The following is a 15,282-nucleotide window of genomic DNA, read 5'->3' on the forward strand; positions in this document are numbered from 1 at the left end:
AGGCTGAGACTCCAATGAAATCTTTCATGGTTGTGCTTCCAGTACTTGCACCGTTTTTAACATCGGGCCACCTATTCCTGCACAAAGCAGTTGCCTGTCATGGTAATCATGTTGTTTTCATGTAATCACTGCCATGTCATCTACGCTAGTGATTTACTGATAAAATCCTTCTGATTATACAGGTGGGAGGTATTAGGGTATTATCCTCCTAGAACAAAGCATTAAAATATTCCTTCCTCTCTCTGACCCACTTGTCTGCCTGAGGTTACTACCCCTCTAAGATGGACAACCCAAGCAAGCAAAAACCAGTGTCTTAGCCCCTGCAGTGCACAGGTCAGCGTAAGAACTCACACATTTTCCAGCAGCTTGAGGCTTTCCACCAAGCAGTATGCCAAATAATAGTTCACTGAAGGGTGTGATGGACAGCTAGAAAAATAAGAGCTTCATTTAGGCCCAGGACTAGGGCTCTTTTAAATGTATGGAAAATGCTTCACTTTTAATTTACAGATTATTCTGATGCAGATCAGATCAAGAAGTGTGCATCGGTACTCTATAAATATTAAAACAGTGACTATTGCTTATGATCAGTCTTTGAATTGCAAGCCTGAAAAACTTTGATTAATGATGGTCATTCTGTGGGCATCTAGCATGGCAGCTTATACCTTTGTGATCCTGGCATCTACTTCAAGGGAAAGGTTACCCCTCAGAAAAAGCTTACAGGTTTTGAAATATCTGAGCATTCTTTCAGAGTATTTAGACAGTTCAGATGTTTGCTGCACTCCTTTCAAATGTATAAAATAAAGTCCATCACATAAAGAGCATCAAAACCCTGTGCAATGTAGCTCCTGGAAACCAACAGATTTAACGATGCATAGCATTAGCAGTGTGGGTAAATGGGGTATTTTATGAATCCTTCTGTTGTTTGACATAAATACGTACATCAAAAAATAAGCTAGAGGCAGATTAATGGAATAAAAGGTCCCTATGGGAGTTGTACATCTTCAGGGATTAGATTCCTTAGCCTACAGAAACTGAATCCCTTTATAAGTGGAGGGGACTAGCAGAAGGAACACAACTGGTATACTTGTTCGGTGAACACTTGCAAAGATTAATAAGAACTTTACAAATGGATTAAAGAAGAACAAAAGTATCAGTGAAGTCTAACCAAAGTAATTTTCTCAGTTAACCCTTTACTAAAAAATCAAATCCCAGTTAAATTAAAAAATTTCAAGGATTTAAGCTATGTTAGAACTTGAAGATAATAGTACTGCAAATATAGAGGGATACCCTTATTCCATCCAAGACATAGGAAAGCAAAATATGAGTTTAAAAAAAAAAATAATTCCAGAAACTGACATCTGGTGAATAAAAACCAACAATACAGGTAAAAGTGGAGAGGAACTGGAAAGATGTACATCTGTTTTCAACACCGTAAAAGAAAGCTTTGGAGTTTGCACCCCTGTAGAACATGAAGTCTCAGAAACAAATCTAACAGGCCTTTCAACCAAACCCACTATGAAATACATTCAAATTTAAAAAGTTAAAACATACCCAAGTATTATTCATCGTATTATGCAAACATCTAAAATGCAAAATTTGGCTCGGCAAGTGGGACAAGGCACTTGGCTTGACAGCCAGGTCTCTGGGTGCTGCTGATCCTGTCGGCTGGCAAACCATTTGCCCATGCAGGTGAGGCACCACATGGGACGACAGTAGCATTGCTGGCATTCCCCTTCATTTAGCTCCTGGCAGTTCTTGATGAGCTTGATGTTAGCGATAGTCTGCATACACCCTATGCATGGCTCCAGCTCCTAAAGGAGGAGAAAAACGTCAAAATTATGAACTGCACAGAATGGTTTCTGTTACTGTTCTTCAAAGCCTTCTAGGAAATTATCTGTGCACAAGCATAGCAGGAACCTGTGTTGGGCAAAGACTCAAGGCAAGAACTGCCCCACCAGAAGATACCAAATGGTTTCAATCTCCAGAGCAGTGTTTTATTAGAACACCCTCTAATGAATGAGAACAAAGTATGTCTTTAAACAGAAAGCCCAGAACTGCTGGATGAGACTGATTAAAAAAAAATGACCGAAACATTCTTCCTCTCTCTAAGAGCTCTACCTGTTACCAGAGCACAGGAGCCACAGCAAGGTAAGCAAGCAGCCATCTTTCTCATTCAGACATACTAGTTTTCAAAAAAATAATATAAAGTAAGGAAAATAAACAAAGCAAACAGTTCTTACCACTTATTACAGCAAATGGCTGTTGCTATCTTCCATCTCTTCATAAGTAAGAGACATAAATAATAGAGGAAATCGGGGCCCTACTGAACTCAGTGGGCACTTATTTTGAAGGACCAGAAATGTACTTAATATTTCTTGGATAATATTGGAATAATTGATATTTTCCCACAGTTAATTATGCCACATGAACTTGAAGTTACATACAGGGACACCATCTTGCTATGAAGTGTTTTACAATGAATAATCAAAAATTAGCATTTCCCATACATGTTCCAGCCAAAGCTCTCTAAGAACTTGACAAGTTCAAAAGACAACACACTGAACAGGCATGGAAACCTGTTCATACTGTAATTGGTGTAACAAAAAGCAGCTCTGCTTTGTGGTCTCCAGCTCCCACCTCCAGTGTTTCTTCCCTTGTCAGCTCAAGTGTCTGTTCAACCACACTGGCAGCTTGGCTGTGGAGCAAATCCAGATGAAAACTAGTCATCTTTCTTTGCTGCTTTTCATCTCGATGATTTACCCCAACCAGGTTCACCGCAGACAAGATCTTGTGTCAACATGGGGACAAGGAGAGTGCAGGAAGCAGGACTCCTTCTTTCAGATGTTGTATCAGCTTTAACTTGTGAAATTAGAGTTTATCTTAGTTTTTAGGCAGGAAAAACTCTAGCATAGAAAGGTTAATTAACTTTTTCAACTTAGTTACCTCTGTACATTGAACAGTGCTTTAGCCACACTTTCAATTGCTGCACAAGTATAACAATGACCAGGTCTCCACAAATATTACTGAAGGAAGGACTCTGTGGCGTTATTTACAATTAGTACAAGCCCCAGTTAAGAATCATTAATTTATTTCATCAGAAGATCCAGCAAAACCTGACTGCCTAGAAAAGCAAGCTGTAATAGAGCAAACTGCCTAAAGAACAGTAACAACAGCTGTGATTCTAGCTCTCCATAAACTTTCTGGAAATGTAACCCCATCATTTCATATAATAACCATAACATCATTTCAAATGTTTTCAAGTAAAATTTTTATGGAAAGGATTATAAGCAACTTTCTTCTACTATGCTATTTCTCATGTCTCAGAAATATAATGTTAACAATACAGTTCATCTCCTCATAGAAAGAACAGAAGCAGCAGACAGAACTACTTCTATTACATGTTTACTGAAATGGAAGGTGAGCCGTTGTGACAGATGCACCCACCCTGACTGAGGGAACAGCACTTTGGTTCAGGCATCACCGACAAGGAGGCCTGACAGGAGTCAGCCCTGCTGTGCAGACCTTAAGAAATTGTGCGTGGCCACATCTTCTCAGGAACTAAGGAATCCAGGGCATGTCTTATCAGGAGCTAATGGTGCCAGCCTGAACTGGAACTAGACAAAACTAAAACTGCTACAGCTGCACACCCTCACTGAAAGGGAGTTTGACCCCGAGTCAATCACTTTACGCTATAAATATCTGCAGCTCCCTGACCTATTGAGCTCTCCTGCATGGCAGCAGGCTGCATGGCTGTGATCTCCCCTTGGGTAGGATGCCTCTCGAGGTTGAGACATCCCTTATCCAGCATCTGTTATCTACAGCGAGGTAAGGGACATTTTATATTAGATCTAAAGCATATTGTATACAATTATATGTAGATATATATATGGTGATGATATAAATGTTATTCATATGAATGAAAGCTAGCTTAATTATTAGAACTGCAGTAAGTAGTAGTGTGTTTCACTGCCGTTTAATTGGCATTTAATTACTGTTTGATTACTGTTTAATATTTGTTTACTAATTATTGTTTATTAATCATTTAATTATTGTTTAATCATTGTTTAGCAAAATCGTTTGGTTAACCCCATGACTTCTTTTAATAATTCACCTGCAACAAAAATTGGCATAGTCAGCAGTATGGCGGGTTCAATCACTGACTGCTTACGGAGGCCCGGAGTTAGCCCTTCACTGAAATTTTCAGAAGGTTGGGCATGGGAAAACTGGGATAATTGGAATAAGATAGAGGAACAGTTAAACCTCACAAGAGGGAAAAAGAAAGACAGTAAAGAAAAGGGAATAATACGCAAAATGTTTGGAACATGTTTGGAAGCAGCCTGTCAGTATAAGGAATGCAAGGAAAGGGAAATGCAAATGTTACAAGATGCAGTTGAACAAAGGAAGTAACAAGAAATGCTGTTATCTCTGCAAATAGACCAACTGTTGAAACAACTGGGGAAGGAAAAAGACAAATGAAGGAAGGTAGAGTATAAACTAGAACTCATGATTACTCAGGCCCCCAGCTCCCCAGATCCTGTAAAACTCTGTAAACTAATCATATCCCCAGAAGACTGGGATGGAGATACTTGGGAGGACCTCGATCAAGAACTTAGCAAGGAGAGCGAATTAGATAAGTCAGAATTTAAGGTAGACCCTGATATTAAAACTGAGGTATCTGCTGGATCCCAAGGGGGCAATCAGCAAAACACCACAAGGATCATTTCATAGGACCCTCTTCAGCTGGCCTATCTACAAGAAAAATACGGGCAGATGCCTAGCAAGAATGAGACTGAGTATCTGTGGCATGTCTTCTTAATGGGAGGAGACCATATCATGTTAGATCAAGGTGAAGTGGATGGCTTTTGGGGACCAGGAGTGTTCCTGAACAAGGGACAAGACCCTAACACTGAGCCACATTATCATGCGACGAATGGTGTATTGGGCAGGGGGCATAGCATAGACCCTCGGGACAGAGGGGAGCCTGCTGCTATACCAGTAAGATCATTAAGTGAACTTTCTACTGCCGTTACAAAAGCAGCATGCCTTTGGGCTACGAACGACAGGAGTGCACATGGTAAGTACCTTATAGCTGCCCCTGTAGACCCTCAGGCTATGAAACCACTGATAAGAGGAGCCTCTGCTACCTTAAAACCATACCTCATTGCAAAAAGGGATGAAATAAGACAAAACATAAAGCATAACACTCAGAGAGGTCAGGACAACCAACTGCTCCTCTGATCCATCCCGACCTGGACAGAACTGTTGCATGGCACTGTCAGTCATGGTCAAGAGACGGGGTGGGATGAACCGACACCAACTGGGCAATCCCGAGCTGAAGCAGACAGCAAATGGATCTGGCAAGTAAAACAGACTCCCCTGAATCCCCAACACCTTCCCCAACCTCATAATCTCTGGGGTGATATATTGGACCCCTGAAAAAGGCATCATGAACTATGGAGAAAAGACCTAGTGCCAGGCATACCTCAGGTAGCCATACAGGGACAACCAATGAGGGCTTAGTCTGATCAAGGCTTTCAAAAAACAAGGGCTGTCAGGAAATCCTGAACAAACCAAACAGCCATCTGCCCCCAACGACCCTGAAAATAACCCTTTTAGACCTCTTTGGGAAGAACTGCAAACCTTGAAGCCCAAAAAAGAGTAAGTCCCAGATGGCAATTTGTGCTGCCTGTCTGGAAGACTGAAACTCATCAATGGGCTAACACAGACAGCCCTCACACCTATGTCCCAATCAGCCCCCAAAGACAGCTAGTACATTTTTTAATTGACACAGGAGCTCAAATGTCAATAATCTCAAGTTTGGATGCCCAAAGAACTTATGTTAAGCCTGGTGAACAGTGGGTTAAAATAACAGGATTTACAAACAAAAGTAAAACATACCCCATAGCTAAAGAAAATTTCTTATTGTGAGGGCACAAAAGGATATCAAGGCACCAATTAGCAGTAGTTTCAGGGAAAGAAAATGTGTTAGGCTTTGATGTATTACTAGGATGAGTTTGGCAGACAGTAACGTTTGGTCTTTTGGCTGCCCGGAGTGTCCTTGGTTAGCTTGAGCGAAAATTAGCAGCTACCGGTGCGCATCGGTGAACTGTAGTTCACTTACTGCGAGCTGCAGTCACGCTGCCTGACTCAAGAATACCTAACTTCCCTCAGTATCCCAGCTCTGCCGCTGCCCGGATGGGTATTGTGGAGGTCGTAGGTGACCTGGAAAAATAGACACTTTATCTCCCGAATGCACTCCCCATGTAATTCCCCAGTGTGGCCAGTTAAAAAACCAGACGGGAGGTGGCGCCTAATGCCTAGACTATAGAAACTTAAATGCAAACACTGCCCTTCTCAGGGCCACCGTCCTGAACATTGCTACATTACCTGCCACCCTCCAGGCTGCTGCTCACCCCTGGATGGTGGTACTAGATGTAAAAGATATGTTTTTTGTGGTGCCGTTGCAGGAGGAGGATAAAAGAAAATTTGCTTTTACCTAGCATTGGAGACAATTTACTTGTACTTCCTCAGGGCTGTAAGCATTCACCCACTATAGCTTGGTGGAGCTAAACATCATATTAGCACTAGGTGGATATATCCTAGCTATTTATCAAACATATATAATTTATACTTGTTACTTTTCCAGGTTAAGTAAAGGTGGTCTGTTCACCTAGGTAAGGCTGGTAATTGGTGCCTGTGGGAAAGATGATGAACCATGATACTGAGTCCCTTTTCATCCCTACATACTATCAGGTCTCTCCCACCTCTCTCCTTCACTTCTAAGGCAGGAACAGGACACCAATAGAAAAAAAGAAAAAAAAAATCAGTTTCTTTACAGTCAATTAAGATTTTACAATAGCTCTTGCTTGGTTCACGAATGTATGTATAATGTCCACAGATGTAAATAAAGACTGATTAAAAAGACAATGGGCAACCTTCTCTTGACAGAAACTTGCGAGTCCTAATTCTGCTAGTGCTTCATACTTCCCTGATACTACTTCCCTTGTGCACTTATAGGAATTTATAGAATAGTCTGGGTTGGAAGGGACCTTCAAAGGTCTAGTCTAACCCCCCTGCAGTGAGCAGGGACATCTTCAACTAGATCAGGTTGCTCAGCACCCTGTCCAACCTGACCTGGAATGTTTCCAGGGACAGGGCATCTACCACCTCTCTGGGCAACCTCTTCTAGTGTTTCACCACACCCATTGTGAAAAATTTCTTCCTTATGTCTAGTCTAACTCTACCTTCTTTTAGCTTAAAACCATTACCCCTTGTTTTGTTGCAACAGGCCCTGTTAAAAAGTCTGTCCCCATCTTTCTTCTAATCCCCCTTAAAGTACTGGAAGGCTGCAATAGGGTCTTCCCAGAGCCTTCTCTTCTCCAGGCTGAACAACCCCAACTCTTCCAGCCTGTCCTCACAGCAGAGGTGTTCCATCCTTCTGATCACTGTTGTGGCCTCCTCTGGACCCGTTCCAACAGGTCCATGTCTTTCCTGTGCTGAGGGCTCCAGAGCTGGACACAGCACTGCAGGTGGGGTCTCACCAGAGTGGAACAGAGGGACAGAATCCCCTCCCTCGCCCTGCTGGCCACGCTGCTTTGGATGCAGCCCAGGATACGGTTGGCCTTTTGGGCTGCGAGTGCATGTTGCCGGCTCATGTCCAGCTTTCCATCCACCAGTCCCGCTATGTCCTTCTCGGCAGGGCTGCTCTCAATCCCTTCATCTCTCAGCCTGTGCTGATACCAGGGGTTGCCCTGACTCAGGTGCAGGACCCTGCAATTGGCCTTGTTGAATCTCATGAGGTTCACACAGGCCCATTCCTCGAGCTTGTCCAGGTCCCTCTGGATGGCATCCCGTCCCTCAGGCGTGTCAACCACACCACTCAGCTTGGTGTCTTTTGCAGATTTGCTGAGGGTGCACTCGATCCCACTGTCTACATCATTGATGAAGGTATTAAAGAGTACTGGTCCCAATACAGACCCCTGAGGGACACACTCGTCACTGATCTCCATCCAGACACTGGGCCACTGACGACTACTCTTGTACTCCAGGAAATCCAATGAATTTTGTATTACTGGCATTTGTCACTTCCTGGACTTGCTCCTTAAGATGTTGGCATTTTCTAACTTTCTCAGCCACTGCATCAGTAAGTGATGATGGTTTACTCCCATATCTAACAATTAAGTCCACCACAAAAGCCTGACCTCCCTTGATAAATATCAGGTCAGGTTTATAGAATTCATTTTGATCATCTTTTAAAAGTGGCTCCTGCAACATTACCTATTCTTTCTTTTTAGCTTCCTCTGCCAACAGTTCACATAGTTGGTTGTTTCTTTATTCTAGCATCTTGAACCGCAGGGCAATATCCAATATTATGTGAGCAAGACTGACTCTTTGCTTGACAATGCTGACAGTTCTTAATTTAAGTGTCCTGCCTACCCCTTGCCAGATACTCTCTTGTGGGGCAGGTGTTAGCTCTCAGTTGAAATGCAGTGATGAGCTTTCTGTGAGGAATTCCCCTGTAATATTCAATCCAGTTATTACTGATTTTATCCTTTTCAAAGTTGGCAATCCCATGGCCCTGGGACAGCAACTTGGTCCATTTCAAAAATTCCTGCTTTTGCCAGTCACAGGATCTTGGAAAGATGACCATGGACACCTGCCATTCCAAGACTGGTTCCTCACCACTCACAACTTCTGAGATGACCATTACTGCTCTGGGGTCCAAAATAGATGGAATTTTCTCTTCATGCCCACCTGCTGCAATCCATAGTTTTTCAAACTTTTTCTGTGTACCTTCTTGGTACAGATCTTACAGTGTTGTCCGATGACTGAGCGATTTGGTGCAGCCTACAGGCCTGCACACTAGGAATCAGTCCAGAAAGTCTGGCAATACTCAGCGCTCCATCTCGCGTGCTGGAATACAGGATGGCATCACAGGTACATGCAGGTAGATGTAACCAATACTTGATGGCTGCTCAAATTGCCAAATCAAGGGTCTATAGGTACGTGGCTTTCACATTGGCTTGGTCTGCTAAGTAAATCAATCGTGGGATATCCCTTCAAGATATCTATTTTCTGAAACGGCTTCAACGGAGCCTGCTCAATCTGCTGTAACCATTTGTTCAGTTTTCCTAGTAGTTCCAACTTAGATATTCCAATCCATGGGTCTATACGTAGTCCCAGGTATTCTTCCGAACTACCTGGATCAATCATATTGAGGGATGTGCCATTTATCATCCATGCTGGACAGCCATTGATCATGTTAGAGTCCTTTGTAGGCTGGCTGCAAAAGCCACGGAACTTCTCCCCTTGTGTTTTGAGGCCTGTTGGATCACAAAAGACCTCTAAAATTTCAATATTTTTCTGCATTCCATCCCAGGATTCAATTAATAGGACCAAGTCTTTGCAGATCTTGTCTGCAAAGGCAGGCAGGTGTCTATATCCTGGCTACTAACTAAAAGGGGTAACCAGTCCAGAGTGACCCTGCTGAGACTTGTGCTATTTTCTCTTTCCAGGAAAAATATGTGCAATGATACTGGAATGCTCCCCTTGGAGACTGGACTGATCATCAGAGGAATATTCATCCTTCCCACAGGAGCAATCATCGCCAACATGGACCAGATCTGGTTTACACCTCGACAAGCCCAGCACACAGAGTGGAGGCCCTCACTTCTTTTATTTGTGCTAATCAATACAGTAACTGCAGTATATGCTGCATCATACATGCTTGAAATGAAGAAGTACAGGAATATTGGAAGAACCAACAACAAACCTAACCATGACAATCACTGGTAATCACAGAATTGTAAAAGCAAATAAGAGTGACTTTATTTCTGTTACACCAGGTGACAGAATCTCTATTGAGTGTAACGTGACACATTATTCAAAGGCAAACACCTACGCAGTTGTCGGGAAGATAAACTAAACCCAACTAAAAAGCAGAGTAGGCTGTCCCTCATGCCCCAGTTGCATAATTAGTTTCCTCTTTAGTGATGCAACTATACAAGTAGTGTGCTTTGTGGACAGATAAAAGGGGAGACAGCAAAAATGGACTATCCTTAAAGGTTATGCTAACATCTACGCTACACCAACAACTATCCCTACTACCTATCAGCCTGCTCCTTATTCTATTACTCCCACAACTGACCAAGCTATGTATCCACAAATTTCTGCAACTGAACCCTATGCTACTAAATGTACAGGACAGCAACATGTTGTATTTAACCTGTCACCAGTCCCTGAAAAGGCTAGAACTGTCCATGTGTACTAATCTGTGTAAGAACACTTTGTGAAGACTTAATTGTTGATAGAAATTTTACCCATAATGTGTCCAATCAATCAAATGTATTTGTTTGTAACTTTGTAAATGTTACTGAATGTGACTTTAATTACAGAGCCCCAGTGACCTCATATGCACTGTTAAAGGAAAACACCACACTGTATCAAGACCTTTCATCTTCAGAATGAACTTGATGCTGTTTCACAAGCTGCTGAAACATAAAGACTTACAGGCCTTATTACAAGCAGTACAACAACAAATCAAAAACACATTAATAAGCGTACATCACGATGGAGAATAAACACACCTATACTAGCAAGACTGAAGAAGGATGGGGAACACCACTGGTGGGAAACCCGATTAGGATGGTCTCCAATGACAACAGGTGTATTGAATGCCATGTTACACCCTGTAGTTATAATGTTTGCCCTTCTAGTAGTTTGTATTGCTATTATTGTCTTTTCATATATTCGAGTCTGGTTTTTGGCCCAATCAGTGTAACTCATTGTAAAACCTACAGAATATCTTGCTACTGATTGTGTGGAACTATCTTACAATCAACCTTAATTAACTTTGTATTTATCGCTTAATCCTCTAGTAGACAACATGATGCTATTACCGCCTCATATTTATAGCACAGAGGCAAGAAGTGACCGTGCCACCACCCTGTGAAGTAAAGTGAATTGACTGTAGTCATGGGGTGGAGTGTGATGGATGCACCCACCCTGACTGAGGGAACAGCACTTTGGTTCAGGCATCACCGACAAGGAGGCCTGACAGGAGTCAGCCCTGCTGTGCAGACCTTAAGAAATTGTGCGTGGCCACATCTTCTCAGGAACTAAGGAATCCAGGGCATGTCTTATCAGGAGCTAATGGTGCCAGCCTGAACTGGAACTAGACAAAACTAAAACTGCTACAGCTGCACACCCTCACTGAAAGGGAGTCTGACTCCAAAATCACTTTACGCTATAAATATCTGCAGCCCTCTGACCCATTGAGCTCTCCTGCACGGCAGCAGGCTGCATGGCTGTGATCTCCCCTTGGGTAGGATGCCTCTTGAGGTTGAGACATCCCTTACCCAGCATCTGTTATCTACAGCGAGGTAAGGGACATTTTATATTAGATCTAAAGCATATTGTATACAAACTAGCTTAATTATTAGAACTGCAGTTAAGTAATAGTGTGTTTGACTGTCATTTAATTACCATTTAATTACTGTTTGATTACTGTTTAATAATCATCATTTAACCAGTGTTTAATAAAACCTCTTGTTTAACCCCACAACGGTGACTTCTCTTAATAATTCACCTGTGACAGCCCTAAGTAAACAGTTATCAATTACACAGTAATCACAGGATCACCTATATTGAAAAATATAATTATTACAGTCTCACATGAATAGAATGTCTCACCTGAGTGCTTGGAACAGGATATGACTGGTTAATTTCCACCAGAGATGTAAATGTTTCTAGAAATAAATCACTAAGGCTTTGATGGATCACAACATTAGCTGCATTGCTGATGGGAGCACGGAGCTTTTCTCGGAGCTCCCCATACTCTGTGGAGTTCAATCTGAAGAAGAAAAGATGGAACAAAACATTACTGTGATTACTCATTCAAAAATCTTGACAGTACATTGCAAAGGTTAACATCAGAGATGTGAATCCACAGAAAAGCTATTTAGGTTGGTACATACTAGACAAAATAAATACATGGTGAGTATTTTGTTTTCTTTTGCTGTTTAGTTGTTATTGTTTTTGACACAACTTAGACAACAGAACACGCAGTCCTCCATATCTGTGTCAGATCGCTGACAGGATATACCAGAGATTAGCTAAAACATCATACAAAAATAAAGGAAGGCTTTTGAAGTAACCAGCGTGAACAAAAGCAATACAGGTACATAAATCATGCATTAACTGTAAAGTACTGCATACACGATTTCTGTCCACCTTTTTAATGCCTATTTACCTAGGTCATATCTAAATTCTAGTTGGTAAAATTCCTGAGGACAGAAATTAGAGTTATATCACGTGGCATATATCACATGGTGATACAGTACATATAAGTATCAGAAGAATGTCAATCAGTATCAGCTTCTGTGATTTCATGATACAATTTTACATAAAACCTGAAATATCACAAAGGTTACAAACAGCTGCTGAATGTGACTTACACTTTGATTTAAGGCTGTAACAAGCTGTGTTTCAAACTAGCTTGCTTCTGCTAAAGTAAGTCCCTCTAAATGAGGCCCACAGACCTCAAGTGGCACATGAGACCTCGTGCAGATCCTGCAGTGACACACTACTGTTGTTACCCCTTTTTAACATAACAGTTCTGAACTGCAGATTCAGAACTCCCCAGCTCAATGTTTCCAGTCATTAAACAGCTTTTATGGAGAAGCCCTGGGAACATCGCCCTGAAATTCCTCATTCTTCCTACCACTCGCTGTGTTCCCAGAGCCCAGTACAATGAAACGCTCGCTTGGCGTGGTGAGCAATGGTGGTCTCCATTGTTTTAACTACTATAAGATAATGTTGTTTGCTAACAGATGCTATCTGTGCCAATAACAGAGACCTTTCTATCCAGAGGAAAAATTCACATTGAACATGCAGGGAAATGTGGCCTGCTTGCACAAAAGTGTTTTTCTTGCAGAAACATCCCACTGTATCTGATTCTGGATGTATACAATGATCCTATATCCTTAATAGGGGAATTCTGTCCTATAGCACTTTTCTTACATCCTGTATGACTGCATTCTAGCAGAGATTTGCTATTTCTGACACATCTTATTACAAGAACTTTTAAACACTCTTCTCGGTGCTGTTCTGTTTAGCCACAAATAAAATTTTGGGGGTTGGATTTTTTTCCCCTAAAAGGAATTGCCAAAGCAGCCATGATTTTCTCAGCTGGGGATGTAGTTTTATCACTCTGGCACTGAAATGCTTACAGAAGAAAATCATTAGTTGTTTAATACTTATTTGGTCACCATACTCACAGGTCTATAAAAGTCTCCTCTTTTCTTAGGATTGTCACGCTTACCTTAACTAACCTCTCATTCTCAGCTCTGTTCACCTGGATATCTAACACAATCACCTCTGTGCTTTCCTCATGCTTGCCAGGACCCCTCTGCTCACCTACAAGTCTGGTGATCTGCCTACTTTTAATTACCTAGCAAATAAATGCTGCTGACATACAAATTTACAGCAAACAGACACCCAAATGCCTTTTCAAATATATAGTTTTAGGAGCATTAGCATGGCTTTGTGTACTCCTTTTAATGACACAACAACAAAGGCTTTAGCATCATTCTACTCAGTGTTACAGGTTTCTGCAGAACTTGCACTTTTGCCTAGCTACACAGAGAGACTGCTGAAAAAAATAGCACAGGCCCTTGGGAAACAAGCCCTAACAGGTCACAGCACATTTACTAGGATTTACTGCTACGAGAACACATAAATCAGAAGTGGACCAAAATTACTTCCTTGCTTTAAGGGCAGTTGGCTTGCAGTAGCTTAGTGAGAACTCTTCTGAGCAGCAACAAAATTATGAACCTTGAGCAGAAGGAGAAAAAAGGTAATGGGCGAACAACAGCTAGTTTTAGACAAACAATTGTTTTTCCTCTCCAAAATTTGGAAGACCAAAGATTCTCCCTTTCATTCCTGTTTTCTGTCTTTCACCTAAGTTTTCCCAGTTATTTCTTTCTGCATCCAGCACAATCCTCTTCATAAGGATGGATCAAACAGGGCAGTCCCTCTGTTTAACTACTGTGCATTCAATACTGTAGGTGTACGAATCTTTCTAAATAACCTTTCTTCACTGCACTGCGTGACATCTCTGAACACCAGGCAGGGAGCAAAAAAGAGATGAGACCCAAGGAGTCTTCAGATCTGCCACAAAAGCGGCCCATTAGCACCATCAAATAGCATATATATAACACAACAGGGTAGTTATTTTACCGGATATCAAATGCCTTCACGTAGGGATTAATACTGGCAACACGGATGGTGAGGAACTGCACAGGCATATTTGAGTCTGGGGTGAGCTCATGCTGTCTGGAGTCTGTGACCGTCAAATGAATGTCCTGCTGCTGGGCAACGTGTAAACAGTAGGTGGTCACTTTAATCACCCACGTGTCCGTAACAATCACTCTTGCTCCTGGCGCTCCGGTAGCAAATTTGTCGATTCTCCTAAATTCTGTATTGATGGAAGAAGCTACTGCCCTCCATCCCGAATGCGGAAGAGCATGAACAGCGAGTGTTCGGGCTAACGGATGATTATTCCAACCTTTCCGTGACCAGTAATATGCTAGGGCACTGGTGACTGCTGGAAAGAGCACAGCGAAGAAGAAGAAAGTTTTCCACCCTTTTGAAGCCAGGTAGAAAAAACAAAGATGTTTTTCAGGTGCCGCAAAGCACATACCAAGGTAATAACCTGCAAGGAAAAAGGCTTATTTTCAGAAAGCAATTAAGTACACGCATAAACACATACTCCTGAATCATATCTAACCAGTGAGCTCATCTCTAGGAAAGCTATTGTACTTCTGCATGACAACTCAAATTCAAGCCTCTTGTCTTAAGCAATCTGAGGTAAATTCTCACCCGTCACTGATTCTTACCAGAATTACACAGCTCAACGAAGCTGATTTGAATTTGTTTGTTGACTAAAATGACCCGTAAGATACCACTTTTACCAGAATTATACACCTAAAGGAAGCTGTTTTGGATTTGATGGTTGAATAAAATTACCTGTAAGACACCACTTAGTTTTAGCAGAATTACATGGCTAAAGGAAGCCAACTCGAACTCGCTGGTTAAATAAAATGCTATTCCTTTGGAACTGCACGTACTCCGATGCAGCCAACTAGTTGCAAAGCTCAAGGCGTACATGACAAAGAAACTCGAGCGATGCCAAAATACTGTATTTCCACGATGTATAGTGTAACCTAAATCACCCGCGAGGCGGAGGGAGGTGGTGACTCGCCCGTGGGGGAGACCCGCACC

The 15,282-nt window shown here is 42.0% G+C and overlaps 1 protein-coding gene across 1 annotated transcript; it reads right to left on the reverse strand.

The window, feature by feature from the left end:
- Positions 1 to 1,178: 1,178 nt before the first annotated feature.
- TMEM129 (transmembrane protein 129, E3 ubiquitin protein ligase) lies at positions 1,179 to 14,708 on the reverse strand. The gene is made up of 3 exons (XM_010285798.1): positions 14,239 to 14,708; positions 11,692 to 11,851; positions 1,179 to 1,811 (listed from the first exon to the last, which is right to left on the reverse strand). Exons 1-3 carry the CDS (start codon positions 14,697 to 14,699, stop codon positions 1,563 to 1,565), a joined length of 870 nt encoding a protein of 289 aa, XP_010284100.1. The 5' UTR covers positions 14,700 to 14,708; the 3' UTR covers positions 1,179 to 1,562.
- Positions 14,709 to 15,282: the final 574 nt, after the last annotated feature.

The sequence above is a fragment of the Phaethon lepturus genome, unplaced genomic scaffold (assembly GCF_000687285.1).
Source record: "Phaethon lepturus isolate BGI_N335 unplaced genomic scaffold, ASM68728v1 scaffold8994, whole genome shotgun sequence".
NCBI classification, from domain to species: domain Eukaryota; kingdom Metazoa; phylum Chordata; class Aves; order Phaethontiformes; family Phaethontidae; genus Phaethon; species Phaethon lepturus.